This window comes from Zeus faber, assembly GCF_960531495.2.
Source record: "Zeus faber genome assembly, chromosome: 2".
Classification (NCBI taxonomy): domain Eukaryota; kingdom Metazoa; phylum Chordata; class Actinopteri; order Zeiformes; family Zeidae; genus Zeus; species Zeus faber.
In genome coordinates this window covers 34,094,857-34,121,876 of record NC_137189.1, presented here as the reverse complement: position 1 = coordinate 34,121,876, position 27,020 = coordinate 34,094,857, and the positions used below count along the sequence as shown (strand labels likewise).

The 27,020-nt window shown below is 43.3% G+C and overlaps 1 protein-coding gene across 1 annotated transcript; it reads right to left on the bottom strand.

Annotated features, from left to right (window-relative positions):
• Positions 1-698: 698 nt before the first annotated feature.
• Positions 699-26,818, bottom strand: LOC307248288 (bile salt export pump-like; the record flags this gene model as incomplete). The annotated part of the gene is made up of 25 exons (XM_080024638.1): positions 26,774-26,818; positions 25,844-26,163; positions 24,384-24,471; positions 24,021-24,154; positions 22,958-23,129; positions 22,387-22,511; positions 21,288-21,462; positions 20,452-20,565; positions 20,205-20,315; positions 19,574-19,699; positions 18,813-19,016; positions 18,314-18,484; positions 17,749-17,950; positions 17,432-17,498; positions 16,346-16,442; positions 15,612-15,794; positions 13,443-13,547; positions 11,758-11,919; positions 10,510-10,713; positions 7,329-7,570; positions 6,612-6,768; positions 5,487-5,684; positions 1,866-2,072; positions 1,259-1,405; positions 699-899 (listed from the first exon to the last, which is right to left on the bottom strand). The coding sequence occupies exons 2-25, from the start codon at positions 26,131-26,133 to the stop codon at positions 699-701; spliced, it is 3,882 nt and encodes a 1,293-aa protein (XP_079880764.1). The 5' UTR covers positions 26,134-26,163; positions 26,774-26,818.
• Between the last annotated feature and the right edge of the window lie 202 nt (positions 26,819-27,020).

Here is a 27,020-nt window from a genome sequence, read left to right as displayed (position 1 = left end):
TTTCATTTGATTCCTCATTACATTCCTAACCCCAAATATACATTGCAATCCAATTATAGTATTAAAATAAATTGCGCACGGAATTTACAGATTTCCTTCAAACAAACAAACAAACATAATGGATTTCAAGTGAAACGCTCCGGATGCACATTCAAAAACAATGCCATCCCCCACATCTCGATCATGGGTATTATTAGATTTCATATTTTATTAATGGGACTGTAACATCTTGTTTTTTATCCGTGGCTCTCTGGAATACCTAATTCTTATTGGTCAATAGCTGCAATCAGAAAGGTAATTATTGAGAAATAACTGACCGCTGTCTGTTAATAATGACCAATGCCACAAACAACCACTTCTCTGCCTGGATCCACATCCATCACATTGCTCTGCCTACATGCCAATGATAACTCTAGCGAGTGCCAACATTTTGCCACGTAAGGATGTAGCTGTGTAATAAGCGGGATAATGTGAAGCCGGCCGGTCATTATCACAAAAAATAACCCCCTTCAGAGTGATGCAACCCGATCACCCCGAGAACTGAGTTGCAAAAACAATGTAAAATCTCGCTAACTGGTAAACAGCAGCGACGCCCAAATCTCCACTCTAGACATTGGTTTTCCGGTGACGCAGTCCTCGCCACCTTTATTCCCGACGTACGCCAAGTGGCCGCCGCTCATTTGAGCGAGTTGGCCGCGTTAGCTGATGGGCGCGCCCGTGGTGACCAGTTTGTAGTAGGCGCCCTTGAGCGCCATGAGCTTGTCGTGCGTTCCCTTCTCGATCACCAAGCCCCGGGACATGACGGCGATAATGTCCGAGTTCTGGATGGTGGAGAGGCGATGGGCGATGACGATGCACGTCCGGCCCTCCCGGGCTTTGTCCAGGGCCTCCTGCACCGTCTGAAAACGGCCGAAAAATACGGAAACCTCAAAGGAGACCTAGGAAATGGCATCGCACATTTTTATTTTTTTTTCAAATTCGCAAGAACGCCCTGTGCCCGGCCTTGCCTCGCAATTACCGTAATTTCACAATCTCAGCTCTGATTACTATGATTAGGAGGTTGAAGTGGATGTGAATGTGGCATCGGGCTATTTTTGTTCATGACACTTGAATCAAAAATACAATATGCACCATTTGGAAAAGCAGATAATGAACGACTGCGTAATAGTGCCTTCGGTTTCTCTACATCTGGATTAGATATAAAAGCAACACGGAACATTCTGGAAGAGAGCATTCTTTTCTCGCCGCTCGCACGTACCTTCTCGCTCTCGGTGTCGAGGGCCGACGTTGCCTCGTCCAGGAGCAGGATTTTGGGGTCCCGGATTATCGCCCTGGCGATGGCGATCCGCTGTTTCTGACCCCGGGACAGCTGGGAACCCTGGGAGCCCACGTTAGTGTTGTATTTCTGTCGTTAAAAAAAAAAAAAAAGAAGGGGCCAGGACCCGAAAAATCACTTTTACAGGTGAAATGATCAAGCTCCTTTCGATACTTTCAATATCACATGACCATTCTTGGCCTTTTTGGTCTAGTCTAGTCGAGGTGTTGATAAAGTATTTTGTGTCTACATGCTATTTCTAATTCTCTGGACAAAAACTCCTATGAATTATGAAAATAATTAGAAAATATTTTGGACCCATTTTTACAAGATAGAAGCAAGGGCCCAGATCTTGGTTCTTGGCTTGTTTTGATTGGGCTATGATAGACTGTGCTGCCGCTAGTGGTCATAAAATACACGTAACTTTTATAAAAAAAAAAAAAAAATTTAAATCGACTTCTTTGTTTGAATAGAATATTCCCGACATTCCGACAGTCTAACCACTGTCAAGCTGGTTGACGCTTCTGTAGGCCTGATAAAGAAGTCGAACCTCTGGGAGAGACATGACAAAGTCGTGCAGCTGGGCTTTCTTGGCGGCGGAGATGACGTCGTTCATGCCGATCTCCCGTGAGTTGTCGCCGTACTTGATGTTGTTGGCGATGCTGCAGTCGAACAGGATGGGCTCCTGGGAGACGATGCCGATCTTGGAGCGCAGGAAGGCCACGTTCACCCGAGTGGAGTCGTGGCCGTCAATCAGCTGCCAGGCACGGGGTCATTTGTACAATTAGCGCCGCAACAAGTCGGCTAATAAGGCGTCGGTAAAAACAATCGGCCTAATAAGATATTGTGTAGTAATCTCTGTTCTGTGTCTGCTAATTGCGATGGTGTCGAATCTGAAAACATCTCTCACCGCGGCGCGCAGCGTCCAAATTGCCTCAAACACGATTAAGGCTCTTTGCATCTTGGCAGAGATTCGGAATTTGGCACGGACGCAAAAGCAACAACCTGGATGAAGGTTTTATTCCATCTTTTTTTTGTTTAAATCACTGAATCAGCATTGTGTTGTGCATGCCAATTTGCAGCAACACCGCAAACGCCAGATACACTTAAGTTAGATAAACTGCTCTTGGCAGCGACGGCCAGGAGACATATGGACGTTTTAAGGGTTCAGCTTTAATATTATGGGGTAAGTGCAAGTGGATCAGCTATTCAAATAAAGCTGACAATACAGAAAAATATTTAGGGGAAAAAAAACCAAAAAACATTTAAAATCCTCTCCTTGTATAATCAGCTTTAATTAATTAATCTTTTAATTGATTAAAGCTGATTATACAAGGGGAGGAGACTGAAGAGAGGAGTTCAAGCTGACAATACAAAAAATAAAAACAATAAAAATATAGATGTATTAAAAAAAGTTTTTTAAATAACATTCAAATAAAACCAACAATACAAAAAAGATTATCATTCAGTATCAAAAATATACACCCATCAGCCACAACATTAAAACCACCACTAATGACCACCAGTATTGTGTATCTCCCCCTCGTGCCACCAAAACACCAACCCCAACACAAAACCATCAAGCATGGACTCCACAAGACCTCTGAAGGTGTCCTGTGGTATCTGGCACCAAGACGTCAGCAGCAGATCCTTTAAGTCCTGTAAGTTGTGAGGCGGGGCCCCCATGGATCAGGCTTGTTGTTCCAGCACATCCCACAGATGCTCCATCAGATCGGACCCTAACCCCGGTCGTCCACATGATGTAGAAGAAAACATGAATCATCAGACCAGGCACCTTCTACCATTCCTCCATGTTCCAGTTCTGACACACAAATGCTCATTGTAGGTGCTTCCAGCAGTGGACAGGAGTCAGCATGGGCAGCCTGACCACAGCCCCATACGCAGCAAGCTGTGATGCACTGTGTGTTCTGACACCTTTCTATCATAGCAGCATCAACTTTTTCAGCAGTTTGTAGCTCTTCTGTAGGATGATTCCCGACTGGCTAGACTTGGCTCCTCACGTGCATCAATGAGCCCATGGGCGCCCATGACCCTGTCGCCGGTTCACCGGTTCCTTCCTAGACCACTTTTGGGAGGTACTAACCACTGCATACCGGAAACACTCCACAAGACCTGCCATTTGATGCTGACACTGATGCTGGAGTGCACGCTGGAGGATTCGCCACTAGTCCGCGGTAACGCCCGGTAATGCAATTTGCTGAGGGTATGGGCGGTTTGTTAGTCTTCACTCTTATCCTTTCATCCTGCTTCTCCCTGCTACTACTCGCTGTTTCAGCCATTGTTTCTAAACAAATATTTACAAGAACAAGGACAAGCTCAAATCAAAGAAGAAGAAACTATAAGGACAGATCATGGAAATGTTTGTACACTGCTGCTTTGCTGTTGGCTCTTGCTGGTGCCACTTGGACAGCGCTTTAATGCGGACAATGCGGAAAAACAAATGCCAAAAAAAGCCGACTACTTTGCATCCTTGAATGAAATGCCGAGATTGAATTTCATCGGGCATGGATACCTTGTGATTTACTCGATCACCAGGCAAAATGAATATTTCCACGGCACACTAAATAATAACAAACAAAACACTCGGAGAAGAGGAAAGTGGTGTGCTCTCAATGTACTAGTGATCCTGATTTTATAATCTGGCGACGTACAATTAAATCCCGGGCCCATCAACCAACTTTTCCCCGGAACAAACACCAACAAGTGGACTGACAGAGGGGCGGCTGAGTGCGGGCTTCCCTGGGGCGGCAGCCTTCGCCGGCGCGGCAGGCTCGGTTGGAGCGGCAGGCTCGGTTGGAGCGGCAGGCTCGGTTGGAGCGGCGCGCCTCGGGGCTGCGCATGGGTCGGTCGGAGGGGCAGACGCGCGATTAGGCCCGTCCGGGCTGGGGCTTGCACGGGAAGCGTTACGACTGGGGCTTGCACGGGAAGCGTTACGACTGACCAACGAGACCTCAATCCACCTGTCAGCCCTGTTTTCCACCTGGGGGGGAGGGACGCGAACTGTCTAAGTCTGAACAACCACTTTGCGAAAAGGGTATCCGATCAGCACGAAGACCGCATGAATTTTCGATTTTTCCAGACTGTAAATCATGCAAAGGTGAATCTCGCCGCAGCTGTACTTTGTCCATATGTGACAGAAACCACAAGCAACAGAATCGCCACCAGGGGATCAGCAAATAACAACTGCAGGGTGGCACAGCGCAAAAACTACTTTCGGTCAGTCATTTTTTGGAATGCCCTCCCAACTGAAATAAAAACACAAACTGATCTGACAACGTTTAATGAAAAGGTGAAACAACGGCTGAAACAAAACCTGTGATCACTGATCACGTACACATTTCGTATCACAATGATTGTGATGTAATTATTGTACTATCATGTAAAGAATGTCACTACTTATTTTGTGCTTATTTTAACTTACGTATTTCTGCTAGTGATGATGTGTAATGACCATTTTTTAAGTAAGAAAGCCTAACAAGGGACAGGCGTCACAGCGAGAAATCCTATATGCAACACATCTGTTTTAGGTTTTTGTCACCTTTTACAATGTTTCTTGCATTGTCCCTGACAAATAAATTCATAAATAATAAATAAAATACATTTTGGAGATGCTCTGACGCAGTCGTCTAGCCATCACGATGTGGCCCTTGTCAAAGTGGCTCAGATCCTTACGCTTGCCCATTTTTCCTGCTTCCAACACATCAACCTCAAGAAGTGACTGTTCACTTGCTGCCTAATACATCCCACCCCTTGACAGGTGCCATTGGTACAAGATGATCAATGTTATTCACTTCACCTGTCAGTGGTTTTAATGCTGTGGCTGATTGGTGTTTACTGTATGTATTAAAATAATGTATATTAGATAAATAAAATAAAAATATAGCTGACTATACAAGAGCGCCTCTGTATCAAACCAATGCGTGTAAACAAAAGAAATAAATATTACACATAAAAAAGAAATAAGAATAATAATCAATAATCTTAATGTATACTGTACCCATTATTGTATTAGTTTGCTTTTTAGAGTAATTACCCTTCTGAAAACACAAACACATAATTCAATATATGGATTATTATTATTATTTTTTAAGTAAATCAATCTGAATGACTTTGTCTTTCATTTTGCGGGTGATATGTCGTTCTATCTCACCACTCTGCCGCTGTCGGGGTCGTAGAACCGCTCCAGCAGCTGGATGCTGGTGCTCTTCCCGCAGCCGCTGCTGCCCACGAAGGCCAGTGTCTGGCCGGGCTTCACCGACACGTGGAGCCCGTTCAGGATCTGGATGTCCGGCCGGGTGGGGTATGTGAACTTACAGTCGATGAACTCCAGGTCCCCGCGGAAATCAGCCTGAAAAAGACAAGAGCGGCCGGCGGGCGAGAGGATGGGGTGCGAGGTAAACAAACAGCGTTCCCGGGGTGATAGGCCGACTTACTTTAATTCTATTTCATTAGATTCAATAGTTTTTTAATTTCTTAAATGTATTCATTTTTAGGTTTTCTCTACCTTTCTTAGTTATTGACCCGTTTTAAAGTTGGAAACTCCTGGCAAAATATAGAGAGCGGTTAAATATTTTTATTTAAGTAATAGTATTTTTGGCATGAAACCTTTTCTCCTGATGTGCTTATTTGATCCAGGGGAAAAAGAAACTGCTTTCTGCTGAAAACCCCATGAAAAAAAGTTGCAAAGTATTTCATCAGTAGATTATAAATATTGTTTTTTAATTAATGAAGTGTTTTCTTTTTAGCATAAAACCTTTTCTACTGATGTGTATTTTACAGAAACAAAAAAAAAAACAGAAAAAATGTTAAAAACTCAAATATAAAAAAATAAAAAAGGAAATGTAAAAATTAAGCAAATGTAGGGTTAGGCTTAACTTTTAGGGTTGAACTGTTTTTGAGAAAATCTAAAATATACTGGTTTAATTAGCTGAAACGTTTTTTTATTTTATCCAATTACAGTTTTTTTATTTATTTTTTTTAATTCCATTTCTATTCAACCCAAAAGTGGATTTATTGCATCTGGGGTATTCCACAGATATTTTCTGCCCATTGGCTTCCATCAATACCGCATATGATTAAGTCCTATCTCCTCATCATGTTGTTTAACTCAATCTACACTTTGGGGTTATTGAGTCTTGCAAGTTGCACTGTTGCGGTGACTTATAAATCCATATTCAACCCCTACACCTCCTCCCTTTTACATCTCCACTTAATCACCCAAATAGATCTCCCAGATGAAAATAAATCGGCATTCGATTTCCCCTCCTCCCCTCACCCATTTGTCTCCTTCGTTGCTGTAGACTTTGATTTTGGGAACTCTGTCCAGGAGCTGGAAGAAGCGGGCGGCCGAGATCTTGGCCTTTGCGTAGTCCGGCGTGTAGGATGAGGCTCGGCCCAGGGCGGTTCCGCTGGTCACGATGGCCGAAATGACCCTGAGATATCCCGAAAACGTAAACAGAAGACGGTTAGAATGTCACTCTTACCTCTCAGTGGTTTCTGAATTTGGGGGGGGGGGGGGGGGTTCTGGATGAGGATGGCGTTATTTAGCATTATTGCACGGTGGCTCTGTGGTATACTCTCTATTGATTGGTCGATAGCGTCAATCAGCGGTTAGTTATTTATGGGGCTGTGTAGCCGCTGACCGGTCAGAGTGCCCATGCTGACCCCTGTCCACCACCGAAAGAGCCTACAATTGGGCACGTGAGCATCAGAACTGGAACATGAAGCAATGGAAGAAGGTGGCCTGGTCTGATTAATCACTTTTTCTTCTACATCATGAGGACGGCCGGGGTTAGGGTCCGATCCGATGGACACAATATTAGTGGTTATTAGTGGTGGTTTGAATGTTGTGGCTGATGGTTAACAGGGGCCAGCACTTGACTATTTTAACTAGTGTGGAATTTTGTCTCATCTTACCTCACCGTATCTTACACTTTACTTTAAAAGACCCAAACACTGGTGACCATTCCCCAATTCTCAACCATCCCTTTACCTGAAGACCATGCTGAAGTGGAGCCCCTCCTGCCGCACGAGGTACCCTCCGAACCTGTATGAGGCGGAGTTGGCCAGGAAGACCACGCACTGGGCGAAGCCGTAGCACGCCCCGTACACTTTAGCCTTTTGCAGCGCTGCGTGGTACGGCCCGTCCAGCTGCACCTCGTACATCTCCATGAAGCTGCGCTCCTTCCCCAGGCCTGCCACCGTGCGGATGTTGTTCAGCGCCTCCCCCGAAATCTGCAGTGTCAAAAGTGTGTAGATATATAGTAATAAAAAAAAAAAAAATAAAAAAAAAAAATCCAATATCTTTATTTTATTTTTTTAAAATAGGTCTCTGCATCGATAAGCTGTAGGGTAGATCAGTATTAAGCGATAACGTGCTGCCAGCTGGTCATTATTGCAAAATAACACCTGTCAGGTTGTATCAATCTGAAGGGGCTTAATGACTGGCTGGCTGTACGTTATCTCTTTCATTAGCCTCAGACAGAATATTGATTTTTAAATGTTTTTTTATTACTAGTATGTCTCGTGAAAACAGTTCCACAACAGCATAGCAAACTATTGTCCCTACAAAAAACAAAACAACAAAAACAGATACATAACCTATTTACTTATTAATGTGAAATTGGTCATATCCACATTCATCTTTTAAAGTCTTCGATTGTAGTCTCTAAGTAGTACGGCCGGGTGATAAAACGATCTTAATGATTTTTCATGATAAAATCCGTTTTTTGGAGTCCTTTTTCCTCCGACTACAAAGACACGACACAAACAGCCAGGCGTACAGCAAAGAAACAAACATGTTTGATTAGTTGAATTAAAGGAAACTTCTCCAGGGGCCGTGTCTGAATCCCATAAAGAATCACCGGGTCGATCCGTTATGCACGTACACTGGAAACCACTTCTAATGATGGTTACAGTGATCATCAGTCACGGTTACAGTGATCAACCACTTGCATGGTTAAAAAAGCCTGGGACAGAATCATTGTGATTCAAATGCTGTTTAAATAATTTGCTTATAGTAATCAAGTGGTCAGCTTACAGTGTTCATTTTGGGTCTTTTCATACATGAAAAAATATGGAATTATTCTTATTTTTTTTATAGGGTAATTCTATTTTTTTACTCTAGTCCCATGATCCTTTGCGCTGCACTGTCGCTTGCGGTACTATAGCGCCGTCAGGTTGACGTGGGTCTTCCTCAAACACTGACTTGAACTTGAACTCGCCCTCCGTCCAACCCGAGCCCGGCGCCGCCCCCATCACCATAAAAGGAAAGAATCTAAAAGAAAGAATCCGCGTGACCTTACAGTGACCTCTGGTCTGACACATCTAGGTCCGCTCCAAACGTCCCCCCATATAATCACAGAGCACAGATTGAGCAACTCTTCTCACTGTTCTCAGACAACAATGCGGATGTTATATTTAAATGTATATAATGTTATATAACATGTTATATTTATCTCTTTTGTTGATATATATATATTTTTTTTTTATTTTATATATATTTTATTTTAGTTATTCAGTGTTTGATGTTAAGCCATGAGAACACACTTAAAATTGTACATTTAGCATTATTATTATAAAGTGAAAATTATCGAAATCGATCAATATAAAATAATCCAAAAGATCCTGATAAGATTTTTTTTGCCATATCGTCCGGGCCTACTTAGCATTCCAAGATGTTGCCACTAGCTAGTGTCAGCATTAGAATGTAGGCAGAGTGATATGAAGGACATGAATAAAGGCAGAGGAGTTGTTATTATTAACAGACGGTGGTCATCATTCAGAAATAACTGGCTGCTGATTACCGCTATTGGCCAATCAGAATTGAGTATTGCACAGAGCCGTATAATAACACGGTGTGATAAGCTGCCATTGTTCGTTTCAAGCACCATAAAAATCGCAATCTGCTGAAATTACTTCTCATGGATTTTCATTTATTGTATAGCTCATTTGTCAGCGGGAGGATTTAAGGGGGACCAAAAAGTATATAAATACATGCATTGACCCAGATCTGGTTTTATAATAGACCAAGATCTGTGTCTACACAAAGGAGCAACATAAAAATAGCTTTCATTGTTGTGCTGTTCTTCTTATCTATATTTAAAAAGCGCCCCACCCAGGAAGGCTCTGTAGCGGTGACCTTTTAGCGTCTGGATTTATTTTTAATCCCAACTCTCACACGTTAATCAATCGATCAAACTGTTGGTGGATTGCGGCTGAAGGAGATTAACCTGAGTACGTTTGGAGCGTTTGCTCGCATGTGAAAGCATGCATTATTCATACGTGTGGATGCTGTTTACATGTTTGTAACACAGCAGTTGTTGTCAAATGTTTCTACGGGAAGGCCACCTTGGAAGATTAAGTTTATGTGTGTTTATGTAACACACACGCGCGAGCACACACACACACACACACACACACGAAAGGGAGTGGGCCCCTGTGCAACAGACAAGTTGGAACATGTAAACACGTTGTGAGTATTGATTTTAAATGATTGATTTTACTGGGGGTAACATCAAGCTCCCCAGTGGGGATCGAACCCACTGGTGGGCTTCAAAAAGTTTATTATGTATTTATGTGCATGAAAGTAGTCCCACAGTATGTGTTTGTATGTATGGTTGCATGTGGGTGTCATGGTGGCACAGCAGTCAGTGCCGTTGCCTCACAGAGAGGAGGTTAAGAACTCCTACCCTGGAAGACCAGCATGGCAGGTGGCCATTGATTCCCTTGAGCAAGGGAGTCAGAACCTTAGCTTGTCACTGTGCAGAACCCCAGTGGGGCGCGGCGTGTTGGAAAATCTGCATTGTCAGGTGCACGCTGCTGCCGATGCCCTTGAGCCAGGCATTGGCTCAACCTACCTGGGAGTTGGTCACCATGCTGTGGCTTCCAAAGCCTCGTGAGTTAGGATGGGTCAGTACCTGCTGATTGAGCAAGGCACAGCAGTTGACCTGTGGGGTTGATGCTGTGGGCCAGTGCGGGCAACTTAATAGTGAGGGATGAGTCAAATGTAGAGGTGTAGACCCCATGTAGTGTGTGTGTGTATATATATATATATATATAAATAATGATATATATTTAAAATATAAGTATAATAATCCAATTCCTCCTTGGACCCCGAAGGAGCCCCGGTTTGGTAACCCCTGTTATGACCGGAAAATGGCACCAGGTCTTACCCGTCCCGCCGCCTCCATGGCCTGCTTGTCCTGCTTGGCAAAGCCGGTGAGCATCTTGGCCTGGAAGCCTCCGGAGAGCGCCAGGAAGGGCAAGAAGCAGAGGATGACGAGCGTCAGCTTCCAGCTGAAGTAGAAGGAGATGATGAGTGCCACGCCGATGTTGGTCAGGGAGTTGACGATCATCCCGATCTGGGAGCCGGTGGCCTGCAGGCGGGGAGCGAGAAGTTCTAGGTAAGGAGGGTTGAGGAGAGCAACTTGGTGGAGGACTCCAGCTCCAGAAAGTAAACGTGTTGTTGCCATGTTCTCGCTCCAGCCCTGCACTGATCCAGTAGGTTCCAATCTTCAGCTGGTCCTCTGGGTGGAGGCTGATTAGTAAATCCACATGGTTGACTGAAAATCCCTGAGTGGAGTTTTATTTTTACACCAATTAAAAATATATATATATAATTTGAAAATAATTGATAAAGCAAAATAAAATTGTAAATATAGTTATACATGCATGGAAAATCCAGGAAGAATATTGTAAATATTATCAATTATATAATGATGAATAAATGTATTAATTCAAATAAATACATTTTGAATAAGATTGATGTGAAGAATGAGTGGAATTTTACTTTCTGCCTCCTTGGGTGTTAAATGTTATTTGTTGCGCCTGGAATTGTTTTCAGTCTTGTATTTGTAGATACTTTAATTCGGTCCTCCAAACTAACTTTTTTCACCTCCATCCCAGAACCAAAAAAAGAATACTTTGACCATCCGAAAGTGAAAACCATCAACCATCTCTAAATTTTAAATGTTGTTTCTAACTTTATCATCTATAGTTGTTAGTTGCATAATAAATACACCATTATAATGTTGAGGAAATAAATAATTGATTTTGCTCCATTCAAAGAAATGGGTTTTGAACAAAACTGAAAAGTTATCTGTTAACTGTAAAAAAAAAAGAAGAAAAAATAAATAGGACACAGAATTTAGAAACAGAATTTGGGAAAAAATTCTGTGTCTCAGTTGTCTCAGTCTTTGGACCGAGGTCTTTGTGCCATCAAGCCACTACTCCACCACTTGGTCACTGCTTTCACTGGGTCAACAAATGATGCAGCGGGAAAGTTCAGTAAAAGTGAGTAAAAATAGAAAATAATTGAAATAGAAAAATAAAAATTAAAAAAAATTAAAAATAATAATAATAATAATAATAATACAAATCTGTAAAAAAGGTGGTATATGAGTAAGATGGTTGCAGCTCACCCCCTGGACCTGTGAGGCGTCGGTGGCCAGCCGGGTGGTCAGCGCTCCGGGACTGTTCTTGTGGTCGTCGAACCAGCCCACCTCCATTCCCAACATGGCGTGGAAGCCCAGACGCCGCAGCCTGCGCGTCAGCAGCTCGCCCGACTTGGAGAAGGCGTAGCCCTGCGCACAAATTAATTCAGCTGATCATGAGTGAGCTGCGTGATGTTTCCCCACCCCCCCAAAAAAAAAAGAATATCAGAACTGTCCCTTTTTCCCCTTTGGTTCTGAGTTCAGTTTTCCTGGGAGGACACGTTTTTCCCGGATTCACAGTGTGTCAGGCGTGAATCAAACAACATATTGCGTTATTTGATAGTATCAAAAAATGGAAATCCTCTTCTTGCGTTTGCCAGTTCCTCAGTGAGCTGCGCACCTTACTTTTGGGGGGCTGTTTGATTGCGCTTTTAAGGCAGCTGCACATTCATGTATGAGCAAGTGTCGTCTGCGTTGCGTGACGATGGAACTAGTTTAGGAGCGTTTACAACAAGATCTAGATAAGAGGAGCGATGGGGGTAGAGGTGAAAACGCAGAACAGAAACGTCAGTAAGGACCCCCACCAAAAATATGTACACATCATCCTCTGACCAGCGATGGACACTCATCACCGGGTCCCCGGCGCGTCCACGAATGCTGCCCACTGCTCCTGGTTGCCCCCCCGGAGGAAGGACAAGCCAGGATGGGTTAAATGCAGAGGCCACATTTCACCGGCCACCATCCAAAGCGTGTGCACGTGTGTGTGTGCATGTGTTGTTGTGTGGTGTGTTGCGTGATAATTAAAGATTCTTCTTCTTCTTCATCGCTTCACCTTCCGTTATAGTTCCTCTGCAGTGTCACAAGGTGCCGCCACTAGATACTGTTAGCATAAGCGTGTAGGCGGGGGGATGCAAAGGACGTCAATACAGACAGGGAGAAGCGGTTGCCCGTGACAACGGTCATTATTAACAAATCAGCGTTCATCACTCAGAAATAACTGGCTGCCGATTGGCGGCTATTGAGCCAATCAGAATCGAGTATTCCACCGAGCTGAGGAATAAAATTAAACATAATCTAATGTGATGTAGTTCAGGCTATACACAGCTATAGGATGTAGGGGGATTGTACTAACCCCTACCTCGAAGTACTTTCACTACAGACCAATATAATAGAACTAAATGTACAAGAACAGAATAGAGTATCCTCCAGTTTGTTTACTTGGTGTTTTCGGGGGGTGATGACCTAACACGCAGCAATATCAGATCAGGTGGACAGTGTTTTTAACATTCTACACACCTTTACCGTGGTGTGTACTTATGTACTTATCCACTTCGCAGTGACTGCACTGGCAGTTAAGCAGGAAAGTCTTCAAGGGATTTGTTGGCAAGGTGGTGCTGGGGACACCCTGCAGTGCCTGTGATGAACCCTAGGGGGGCATGGACCTCAATTTGGGAAAATTCTTTCTCCTTTCGCTAAATGACACCATCTTTGTTCTATATACTATACTTTTACTAGACGAATCAAATTACCCATTACATCTTTTTTATTTTTTTTATTTTATATCAACCTCGGGCTTTTTGTAGCTCAAATTTTCTTTCATAGTTCTTCTTCCGAGTGAATTCTCTCTCTCTCTCTCTCTCTCTGTGTCTGTGTAAAATAGAGTGGGGCACCACCTGCAGCATCTGGGTGAAGAAGGAGGTCAGGCCAACCATGACGAAGAAGAGGCAGATGCTATCAATCTCCTTCCTCTGGGCCACCGCGTCTGAAATGGAGAAGGTCTGCGCACACACACACACACACACACACACTAATAATAATCCCAGGGAAGTGGAAATAGACGTCATATACAGTAGTGCAGTCCATGCATGCTAAGATTATGTTATAAATGTAAAATCCACACATCTACGCATATATTGACTGTGTGTGTGTTTTTACACACAAACACACACACACACACACACACACACACACACACACACAGACACACACAGTCAGCATGGCATAGCGTCTCCTCTCAGGGTAAATTAAGTCGTGGGTGTTGTGTTTCCAGTGCAGATTGATAGACATGTTTCCTGGTAGCCTCGGCCATCGAGGGGGAACCATCAGCGGAATGAGAGTGGGGACATTTTTCACTCACCGGCAAAACACTCCATCCTGATTAACGCCTTTTTAATCAGGGAGGTCAGGAACCAGTTAACGCAGATTAGCCACTCTCGCGTTTTTGGATCGAGCGAAAGCGCTAATTACAGTCTTGATAAAAAGACAGACGGATAGACAGACAGACTAACCCTATCGGAGAACAAAAAAAAATCCCATCTGAACTGTCAATGAGGATGCAACGCTGGGTTCAAATCAAGGGTTTTAAGTGACTCCCTGGAACCAGCAATTCCACTCGAAACACTCCAATAAAATGCCTAAATTTACATTTAAATTCCAGGTGAAATTGAGCAAAAGCAGATTGTGTCAGCTGATATTTCACCGTTTCAAAAAAACCCAGGTCGCCGCTCCCGCATTGTTAGGTACCTTCCCCCTGTTATGGTATAGTATTGCTATGGTGATCATGCCCATAAATGGAGAATTTGATGATGTAGTTCTTGCCACATGTCCATTCCAATACTTTTTTTTTTTTGTCTCATTACCTTCAACGGTGAATCGTGGAATAGGGCTGCCATGAGGCAATATGGCTGCAAGAATCCAATATGGCTGCCAAAATAACATCCATCAAAATAACAGACCTGGGGACAACTACTACTACTACACAAATTACATTTTTCCAGGTTCCCGTGGAACACGGCATAACTTCCTGCTGTCCCTCGTCTCCACCCCAATACAAACTTGGAGCGCTTCCTTCACTTTTGATTGGGCGGGCAAGACGCACGGTCGGGCGGTGATCGGGCGGGCGAGACGCGCGGTGAGCTGGGCTGGGGGAGTCCGCCCCTGCCCATAGCCACCGCCGGCCTTGTTTTGGGAGTCGTTTTGTTGTTTGTTGTGTAACTTAACATTTTCCATCTGGTTGCATTCAATGGCTCCCAGTATGGCCGCCAGAATGCAATTATGGCCCTGTCTATTCCCCATGTGCCTTTGAGTGTTGAGCACGTTCTGATATATTGGCTAACGGCACAAAGCAGTAGTTCGGTAGAAAATGCCGGCTTGGAACAGTTTAAATGCTTAGTGTTATCATAGCTCGGTGGAAGGTGGTGCTTCTTTTTAATGTCATCGTCTCTGATTCTGCAGAAATATTAAAGAAAAACTCTGGTATTTTTCATCTGAATCCTTTTTTTAAAATTGATCCGGTACAGAGAGAGTAGGCTTCAGTCGACTACCGCAGTCTTGGATCTTGAAATGGACTTATTTTACAGTAAAGTTTTTTTGTTGTTTTTTTTGCATGAAACCTTTTCCGCTGTACCAACAGGAAAAAACAGCTCCTTGCTGAAAACCCCATGAAAAAGTAAAATAATGTAAAAAACAATTAAATTACTATAAAAAAACAACTAATGTATTGTATGTCTTGTTGTTGCCACTGTACAAAAAAAAACAAAAAAGAAAAAAACCATTTATTTTAAATGAAAAACAAGTTAAAGTTTTTGACAACTTTAGGATGGTTAAACCAATTTGGGAAGATTTTTTTATCATCAAAGACACAAGTAAAGGATAACGTAAGGCCAGCCGGTCATTATCACATCGCTGTGATAATGACCGTCATGCTGGCTGCACCTTATCCCACTTATTATATGGCTAATAACATATTCTATATTCTAAATAAACACATGGAAGTGCGTCAAGAAAAAATAAATAAAAGAACCACAGTGATCCTTTAAAAATGAATTTAAATTGGACCTTACCGCTAGGATCTGGCTGAAGAGCAGGGAGTAGACAGGGTTGACGCCGCCGTTCACCGCCGCCCCCAGGGAGCCGAACAGCATGTAGGGCCACTCGGGCACGTTGTACTTGAGGATCCTGGCCACCGGGGCCGGCTCCACGGCCTCCTCTTCCTCCTCTTCCTCCTCTTCCTCACGAACACCGCTCTGCGGGGGGGGGGGAACACACACGTAAGCACACACCCAAACAAGGTCACACACATGAAACTCCCCTGTCGCTCTCTGGAATTTGACCGTTTGGTCGCTGACCCTGCTGAGCAAATATCCACACACACCGGGGGTTGTTCAACTGGTGCGCGGGTGCCGAATGTGACCTGCGCGTCAATATATTTTGGGCCCTTTAGATGAGATAGAAGGTTAGTGATAGGCTGGTAAAAAATGTTATCAAATTTAAATAATTGCACAATTAGGTAAATAAATTTAATAAATGCATTATAAATACATGTATTTAGGTTTGATTTAGTATATACATTTATTCTAAATGTATAAATATGATAAATCATTCAACAACAACAACATATATAAAATAATAATAATAATAATAATAATACATTTAATTTTAAAAAATTTAGGTTTTTTAAAGTACATGTGTTATTAACATGTTAGTTGGCTGGTTAACACAGGACCAAGTGGAAAACAATATTAGGATAAGAAAAGTTACTCATTCGTAGCTGGATTAATGTGAGAAATACCCTCACAGAAATACAGACCTGGGTGTGGTTGGCCAGGGAGACTGAGAAGGTTTCTGGTATGAGGTTGGAAAGCTGAGACCTGGAGCGCTGACGGATGGAGGCTCTGGGGCAGCAAGGATTTCGTCAAAAAAGTCCAAAAACAACTACAATCAACATTTCTTTAATTGATTCTGATTGATGAATACTTGAAATTATGTTATTGTAAATGAGGGCTGGCTGATAATTAACTCAAAAAATTAACAAGGGCTGGGCGATATTGACCAATAATGGCCATATAAAAAATATATTGGACAAATTTAGATAACTTGATGTTTTTGGAGATGACTATTGGTGCTTTCATAAGATAATTACACACCAAAAAATACTGAACATTCTATTAACTGCATTTACATTACAGCATAACTAACATTATATTTTACGTCCCAGTGCGGGGCGCAGGCTTGGAGCACGGGAAAGAAAGTCGCAACAAACTTTTACATGAGTCCTTGTAGATCTAATATGAGTGAGGATTCAACCACTGGATTGCTTATTTCTCGCTTCAAATTTGTTCAGAAACATACTTGGGTGGACTGATAAGGTGAGATCAGTGAAAGTTACGGAGTCAATGGATGTGAAGCTCAAACCCCATTGACTCACAGAACCCAGAACTTGTGCTCAAAGCCAATTGGCTCACAGAACTAGGGGTCTCAGGAGGGTGGCTCCACCCACTTAAACAGAGCGTCCTGGAACGGGATGGTTTAGAGGCATGTTAGAATGGCTCGAATACATAATCTGAGTGGTATTTTCAGCAAATAACTTCCAAAACATGCCTTGGGGACCTCAGAGGCCTATATTAAAAATGTCCGCTTTAAGGCTTGTTACATACCCTATGTAAGCTCCAATACGCCAACGCAGATATGTGACTTTACGCAACTCTTATGCTTACATAGCATATGCCCGTTTGTTAGGACAAAGTGTTGAGTGCGGTATTTGAAGATGGCTACCGAGGAGGAACATATAATGTTGTATATTCTCAATCGCTGTCGGAATACAGTGCAGACACAGTGTCGCACAGATGGGTGTCCGCCCAAATTATTTCCACGCTCATCTTACCTCAAACTGGCACGGTAGCTTCCTGCTCTGGAAAGTCGCAGATTTTCGGACTGTGCGCCATCTGCCACTGATACAAAAAGAGGAAGCTTAATGAGGTTAAGAGGAAGGTAGGGTTTTTTTATACATAGAACAACATAAAATAACATATAATATAACATCGTTTGTAAAGCTTATTTTAATTTAAAGGGAATAATTCATGCAAAGCAACATGCGCGCTTCACCCGGGCTGACACAATCATGTCGTTTTTATTAAATGTCATGAAGAAATAATTGCATCTTTTTTTTTTCCCCTCATCCGTCCATTCATCCTTCCTCACTCTGCGCGGCCTTCTGGGTCAGGGCCTTGTCTCCCTGGCTCTGCAGGGTGACAAGAGTGAAGTAGACTCCCTTCCTCTCCAACAGCTCGTCATGCTTCCCCCTCTCCACCGCTCGGCCGTGCTCAAAGCCAACGATCACGTCTGCGTTTTTGATGGTGGAAAGCCGGTGGGCGATGGAGATGGTGGTGCGGCCCATGCGAACCTGGAAGCACATGGAAGTGGGGGTCAATAGCCTTGATCAAAGGCACAGAAACATTTTATTATTATTATTTACTAGTATGCCTAGTTTAAGTAATATAACTAGTTTTATGACAAGTATGCCTAGTTTTATATCTAGTATGTCTAATTTTATAAGTAGGATATATCGTTTTCTTAGTAGTATACCAAATTTTATAACTAAAATGGCTAGTTTTATAAGTATATTGCAGAGAAATAACACTTTATAACAAGTCACTTATTGGAAAGCATCAAAAGCAGATCAAATCCTGAACAAAACTATTATGTATTTTCATTGCATTCATCCACGCACTATATGAATCAATTATGAATATGAATCCGTTATTACTTTGTCCAGGGCTTCCTGAACCACCGCCTCGCTCTCGTTGTCCAGGGCGGAGGTGGCCATGTCCAGCAGCAGCAGCCGCGGGTTCCTGACCAGCGCCCGGGCGATGGCGATGCGCTGCTTCTGGCCGCCGCTCATCTGACCGCCGCCTTCCCCCACCAGAGTATTGAATTGCTGTGTTAGATAAGAGATAACCGAGAGAAATAACTAAGAGAGGTAAGGGGGCAGGTAACATGAATGATCTGACTCGGCTTCTATAACTTAAGAGAGTCATTGTTATCAATTGTTATCAATTGCAAGAAGTCTGGGATGGACAAAGTGGAAAGTGTTATAGATAGATAGATAGATAGATATGTACTATATCTGTGTCGCCTAATTTTGCACAGTTTATTACCGGTGGATAAAGGGTCAAAGGGGTCCTCAGAAAGAGATTAATCCAACAAAGTGGATCTTGCTGTAAAAAATATTTGGGAACCCCTTATATATTGAGTAAATGTTTCACCTGCGGCAGGTCCATGATGAAGTTGTAGGCGTTGGCCTGCTTGGTGGCCTGGATGATGTCGTCCATGGCGACACCGGGGCAGCCATAGCGGATGTTCTCGGCGATGGTGGTGGCGAACAGCACGGGCTCCTGCTCCACGATGCCAATGAGCGAGCGCAGCCACTGGATGTTCAGGCCCCTGATGTCATGGCCGTCCAGGGTCACCTGAGACCGCCCCCCCCCACACCCACGAAAAAAAAAAAGCAGGTTTGGCTGAGACGCTGGACGCTAACGCAGAAAGTCATTATAGAAATCTGCAAGTGGCTTCGACGGGTTCAGCTAGAGGGTTGGTTTTAGGGTTGATTGGACTATTAGACCTGTGTGGCTTCTCCTCCTCAACTAAAAAAAGCAATTTGCTGCGGCAGGAGTCAAAGGAACAAAAAGAACAGGCTGGAAATGAGTCTACTTTCAATTATAGTGAGAAATGGCTCTACTGGCTGAATAATGTACCATATTATACCGCCATCAGCTCCGAGGGACAGTTATTTTTTTTGTCAGTCACGAGGAAAAAAAAAACCTTAAAGGTAGAAGCTGGTATCGGGGGAATATTTTGTCTGCTGAGTGAAATAGGGGGGCTGGGAGGTTAAACGACTTGCAAGCTGGCGCATAATGACTTGAAGAACTATAGGTCTTCATGAACTTTACCTTGTGCCTGGCGGTTATAGAGCCGTTCTTAGGGCCATTTTTTGGTGCCATTAGAATGTCTAAATGTTTGAGCTCACCATGCCTTCCGTGGGGTCGTAGAAGCGCTGGATGAGCTGAATGGCGGTGCTCTTCCCGGCTCCGCTCGGTCCAACAAAGGCCGTTGTCTCCCCCGGCTTCACGGCAACGCTGAGCTGGTCTAGGATCTGCCATGACAGCCATAACCAAACACTTGGTCAAAATGTCGTTGAAAATAAGTTAAAAATAACTTGGGTTAAAGTGGTAATCTGTAAGATCTTCTGTGACGGGTGGCTTGCACTACAAATCCCAGAAGTCCATTGAATTATTATTATTTTTTTTACTTTTGGATTTCCCCTCGTCAGTCACTTCTCACAGTCTCTTTTCTCTGAGGTTTGCCTTAATTTGATAAATTAATTTATTTGGTTTTCTTGGTTACGTGAGGGGGTGCGGATATTTCTTCATCTGGTGCTTTTCATTTTTGTCAATGTTCTTCCATATCGACAGTTTACTGACCAGAACTAGCTACTTTGCCTTTTCCCTCTATTGAAACTCACCGCAGGGGCACGTGCATCACAGAAATACATTGAATGGCTGCTTCCTATAATGTGCAATCTAAAGTGTCAAATCTGAGATTTATTTTTACAAAACAATCTTATGGATTACCACCTTGAAAAAAAGAAGTGGAGATACCTTGATGTCAGGTCTGGCCGGGTAGTGGAAGGTCACATTGTGAAACTCAATATCCCCTTTGACATTGTCAAGTTTGTAGCCAGCTTCTGACATGCAGTCAATCTCCGGCTCCTTGAAAAAGTCAAACGTGTCAGCGACTGAGTTTAAGAGCGACGCTGTCTTGTTTTCAGACGCATCGGCCTATTTTTATCACTGGACTTGTCGTGTGGTTAAACCTTGCCAAAAGGGAAACATTGAATCTTCTCACCCTATCGATGGTCTCAAAGATGGTGGTCGCGGCTCCTCGGCCCGAAGCAAAGGCTTCCAGACACGGCGAGGCCTGGCCCAGATTCATTGCCCCTATCAAAACACCGAAAAACACCTGCAGAGGGGGGAAAACACAGTAACATACAATGTTTGCTGAGGAATCAGCTGTATCATAATCTGACTGATGGCATAAGACAGGAATAATATATAAAATATGATAACAATCATTGTGGTGCAGGGGTAGTGTGACTTTAGCAGCCACACCCGTCTTGGGTGTAGTAAATTGGGCCGGGGGGGTGGCTGTGCACCTGTTGCTCATGAGAGAAATCGATGCGCACTGGTTAAACCACCCATCCCCACACACACGAGAGAGGGGAGCGCTTCTCATGACAACACTCCATCTGTTCCTAGCGTGTTACATCTGGCCACCCTCTTCGTTAAAATGGTTTGTTTCAACATCATCTCCTGTGTCTCTGTGTCGGGAGCCCGGGTAAAGCCACTTGGGTGGCGTGTGGCAAGGGAACTGCCGAAATAATTAAATAGAGTATATGTTCAGCCATTTTTACATTTAGGCATGTCCACAGTGAAAAAAATGTTTTTGCTTTACTTGGCTGTCCCGCAAATATACAAAAAATAATGAAAATGAAAAAAACATTTCAGAGGAAACGCCGAGAGTCTCAACACATAAAGAAGGATAAAAGTGAAGTTAATGGTCAAATAAGTGTGATTCAAGAAAGAAAAGTGCTTGAGGAGATAAAGTCTCCACAACAAAGCATCTTGCAGGCTGGATAAATGGCTATAAAATAAATCTGGTAGTTTTGTTTTGTTGAATCTTACCTGCAGCAGAGTTCCTGGCGTGTACTCATTGGTGTCCACCACCAGAGTGGAGCCGTACCAGAAGGCCAGAGCATAGCAGAGGAAGATGATAAACCACATGTAGCCGGTGAAGACGCCCATGATCAGGCCCTTCCTGATGCCCCAGCGCTGGGCCAGGATCAGGTTCCTGTCATACCTGGAGGAAGATAGAAGTCCTGTTTCCATGTTTCTGTTCCAGCCCCTGATCCAGCTGGCTCCGCTCGGCAGTTGGGACCTCTGGGTCGATGCTAATTGGATGGATTTGACTCAGAATCCCGGGCTGACTCAATCTCGGGTTGACCCAAGATCCCGGGGTGGGGTATTACTTTCTGAACAGGGATTTTCTCCCTCTTTTGTAGAGGCGTGAGACACCGAAAGAAAGAGTCCTGTGTCGGGCATGTTGGAACTCGGTTTTCTGGCAGGGAATATAAAATACTTTATTTTCTGGACAACAGTTGGTAGGGACAGTAGGTGGTAAGTAGCCAGCAATATTTCCAACATTTGGACATGATTGTTGGCTGGATTCCGTACAATTTGCTATTACTTTGCAAAGAACTGGAAAATTTGCCAGTTGGTTTCATGCGATGAGTGGTTTACTTACAGCGTAAATATGAATTATGCTTTTTTATCTTTATTATATTTCATGGAAAGTCCTGGAAATTTGGTAAAAAGACATTTTGCCTTTAGATGGCCCATATGTAGCTCTGGGCCTGCACAGATGCAAGTCGACTTGGCAAAGTCAAACTGCGATTCCAAACCCTTTGATTGGGATTCCTCTGCGCTCAAGCATAATAAGATACTTCAACCCATAAACCAGATGTGTCTGAAACTCTTAGGCGGCGTGTCATGGCACAAAACTGGACACTAGGGATCCAATCGGCAAGTTATTTCAAGTCACGAAGGTAAAAGGTGATTTGTTCCGGCGGGAGGCAATGATTGACTTATCAAGCGCTTTGTCAACTGCTACCGTGACGGTTGTGTTGACGGGCTCATCTTGCCATCCCTCAAACAGAACGTCGCCTACACATAAAAATACATCCTATTTCACATTTCATGACCACCTTTCCCCCCGGTCGTTCACCTGTCCACTTCCTTCCTCTCTCCACCGAACGCGGCCACGGTTCTGACAGAAGACAGCACCTCGTCGGCCACGGCTCCTGCTCTGGCATAGGCCTGCAGCTCCATCCCGGTCAGCTTGGCCACAAACTACACCCAAATGACAACCAAGGAGAGGGGTCAAGGAGATTTTTTTCTTTCTCCCCATTACTCTGTAAAACGTCCATCGAGCCACTGAGAGAGGAGAGGAGAGGTGAGGTGAGGAGGAGACCCGGGGGCCGTTCATTAATTCATGATGTCTCGACTTTTGGAACAATTTTCTTTTTTTTTTTTTTTATATGCTGGAAATACTAAGCTAAAGGCCACATACGGGTTTGAAATAGCAATTGCTCTGCCTATCTGTGCAAGAAAACTTTAGGAAAAGAACATTACAAGACAGATTTACTCTGAAATAAACAAGCCATCTACTGCATATCTACTAAAGATCGGCATTTGACGCCGCCGATTCTGTTGAATTTTGATTGCCATCCCCTGAGAAAAAGGGGGGTGAAGGGAAAGTTGAAGACGACGGAAATAAGGAACGGCATCGGTCTCACCAGTGCCATGAGACCGGCTCCGAGACCGATCAGCGGGCTGGCCGCGACGATGACGAGGGTGAGCTTCCAGCCTTTGACGAAGCCTACGCAGAAGCCGCACACGAAGGTGGTGAAGCGCTGGATGAAGATGCTCACTTGTTCGGCGATGGCGTCGTTGATCTTGTTGATGTCGCTGTAAGATTGGCAGAAGAAAAATGATACACAGCAAAGAGCATTCAAGCCGCAACTGGTTCCTCCTTCCTTGGCTTCCTTTAAGTCGTAAAGGGGTAATCCGGAAGACCGTCTGCATTGGGTAAATTACACTAAAAGTCCCAGGATTCCTGGTTTACTACTTTCTTTCCTCCAAATTATACCTTCTCCTGATCAATTGATATTTTATTTTTCGGCTGGCAGAGTCAGTGACTTCTTTTAATCACTTCTCAAAACCCATGTTTATAGATCTGCTTTTATGTGATGTTGCCCCCGTTCTTTATCATCTTTATTTTTTACTTTATATTTTTTTCCTTTTATTGTTATTTCTTATAATGTATCTACTTTTTTTGTCTCTTTATCCGCTTTCACAATTTAATGTTTGAATTGAAATGATTGCTGTTTATTAATGTTCCTTTGCCTTTTGAACGCTCTGCTTTTATTTCTCTGTCAAAGCACTTTGTAAACCCTGTTTTGAAGGTGCTATATAAATAAAGCTGTTATTATATTTATTTATATATATATATATATATATATATATATATATATATATATATATATATATATATATATATATCATACACTCATCTTTTTTAGTTTTTTTCATTACATTTTAAATGTATTCACAAAATAAGAACAAAAATATTTTATTTTTTGTGAATGTTCTTCCATATCAACAGTTTACTGACCACAACTAGCTAGTGTGTGGCGGACCCAGCCACCCACATTGCAAACAAGCATATGGAGGAGCACATGCATAGCACAAAATACATTGCCAAAAAGTGCCAGTTACAAATAAGCATAAAATATGTGGGTCTTTTTTAAAAAATGTAATCTCACAAGAACACCACTTTAATTTCTGCTTGTCACTCACTCTGACATGCGGGTGTTGACCTCCCCCACAGAGTTGCAGTCGAACCATCCGATCTCCATCCTCATCACCTTACCAAAGTACAGTTTCCTGATGATCTGGATCTGACGGGCAGCTGACGTCACCCACAGGGAGATCTGTCATTCAGAAGGAAATGAGAAGAGAATAACTCTGTAGAAAGAAAATAAAGAGCCAGCCCTGCCAACATTTCGGTTTCTCAATAGTAAAACTTCCAGGCATGGTTGTGCTTCGAATTACACATGTTTTATAACTGCTATAAATGATAGGAACCGACATTGTTATATGGCCTGTGTTGAAAAATGGAGCGTACGATAATGGTTAAATAAAACAAAACTTTAAACTAACCTGAAAGAAGCCCAATAGGAACACAGCCACCCCGATGGCAATGTAGTACAAGGCAAAATTGGTCATCTCATGTTCAATGTCCAGAAGGCTGAGTGAAAAGTCGGTGAAAACCCAAGATTTCATGAGGAAAACCATCAAACACTGTTTGATAAAATAGATTAACAATAAAAATACAAAATAAAAATATAAGCAATAATAAACAACCTAGCAATAAACATAAACAGGAAAAATAAAACTATAATAAGCAGTAAACAATAAGAAGTCTGCCATAAACAATGAGCGAATGACAAACAATAAGGAATAAAAATTAACAGTAAACAATAAACATGTTGCTAATAAACCTCAAAATTAAACAAATAAAATCAACCAAAACCTACGTTTTCGTGAGGAAAGCAAATCAAACACTGGCTTGTACGGTCACTTTCTCAAAAATGATGCGCACAGTGTAGCTTTGCGGAGCTAGTTCTGTCAGACAACTGGCCGGCGCCACGCGCTTCCATGCCTTTATGGGCCGGCCTATTTAAACAGCCAGTCCCCCCTGCTCTACCTGCTTTGCTTCCTGCTTTGCTGCGCTCCCTTCACCTCCCCCGCATCCACCCATTGGTCTCTGCTCTTCTATCCAATGGGGGATTCAGGCTCATCACTCCTATATTTCCAAATCACTAAATATGTCTGTGTTTGTAGTGGGGGGACAGGCACACACAAGTAAGTGATGCAGAAAACATATCCCCATCACGCACAGTGTTTATTTTTTTCCATAAGGAAACAGAGTAAAATAAAAATAACCTACATCTAAAACCAAAAAAAATAATAAACACTGTTTTGGCCGCCGATCACGGGCGCCCCATCGCTGGGGCGCCGTGGGCACAGTCTGTACCATCAGAGAGGGAGCGATGGGGATGCAGAGCCGGCCCTGCAGGGCTATTTTAGATCGCGGTCTATTCATAACACATTGGGGCTGAAGGCCCACCTCTAACTCTGCCAGTGTCGCCAATGTCCTATTACCGTCATACCTGAAAGTGGGGGGACAAAAAAATCCCGGCGGCCCCCGCGATGCCGCCGCCCCTGATGAGCAGTAGATCCCAGTTGATGCAAAATAAATGAAGGTCATTTGAAAGTAAATCTAAGATAGCTGAATCTAGGCAAGATAGACAAAAAGCAAACTTCGCCCCCGAAACACTGGAGTATCCTTCTCAGCACAGCGACAAGATGCAGCAGAGTGGTAAGTTTCCCAATAGTAAATCGTTCAGCAAGGTTGCCGCTATTGATCATAGACGCTTCTAAATGATGGGAACCGACATTTTTTTATTGAAAATTTAAACTAAATCTAGGTGTCTGAACCTGGGTAAGATGTCAAAAAGTGAATTTCCCGCCAAATAAGTATCCCTCTAAGCACAGCGAGAAGATGCGGCGGAGCGGTGAGTTCCGTTCGGCTGGGTTCGACAGACACTGTCGCTCACCCACAGGACCGTCCCTCCAGAGGCTGCAGCATCTCCCAGGTGTGGTTGCTCAGGAGGCTCAACCCGGTCTGGTTCGCGGCCCCACCCTGGGTCCCCATCCCGGCAGCGGCGGAGGTGTAGTTCCTCTTCCAGCTGATGGTGTTGTTGATGCACTCCTTGCGGTCGTCGCGCAGCTCGTTGAGCTCGATGTCGTAGTCGATGAAGGTGTCGGCGAGCATCCCGAACACCAGCAGTATGAGCGGCTGGGCCGAGCCGTGCAGCACCGCGCACACGCTGCCCACCGCCATCATCAGCCGCTCGCGGCAACTGGCGAAGCGGAACTGCACCGACAAACACAACAACATTGCAAATCGCACAAATAGACGCCATCATGAGTATGCATGGATCGGCCGCGTCGAACTCATGTTTAGGTCACATGCCGGATGAAATTTTGTTTAAGCCGTGATGGGAAGAGGTCTGTGCAGATTTTCTTTTCTTTTTTTTTATTCTTACTTTTTAAATTTGGTTTTCAACATTTTCAAATGTGTTCTTTGAATGTGAATATTTGAATGACGCTGCATGTATTTTTTCTTTTTTTTTCTTTCACCCGATCCCCCGTGATAACAACCGAATATGAAAGTATCAAAAACAATTTCAATTTAAGTATTTCTTCATTTGTTTTTATTTTTCCCCAAATCGGCCTAATAGCTGAATGTGAATATCTTCATCAAAATATTCAATATAAATGTTTTTTTTTCTTTTTCCCCAAATTGTCCCGCCCATCCTTACAATGTGAATGTTTTTATTAAAAATATGTCGATTTTTTAATGTATGATTGATCATTTCCTCTATTGTATTTTACTTTGTGGATATACAGTAAGTTCAGTTATAATTCTGGACGGCAAGATGGACCTTGTTTGTCCACTTTATCTAAAGGTAAAATGACCTTACCAGCTGGAAGAAGCTGATCCTTATGGCCGGCTGCTCCTTCTTGCTTTGAGCTCTGTGTGACAGGGACGAAAATAAATCTCTGATGAATCTCTAATAATTAATCAAGTATAACCACATCAATCACCACTATGATCTACTCCATATTTCTTGACTTACTTGTCGTCCTGGTTGGACGTGGTCATCGTCCTGCGGTGAAGAACAGAGACCAGATCGTCAAGGGACGCTTTACAATAAAGTTATATTGTAA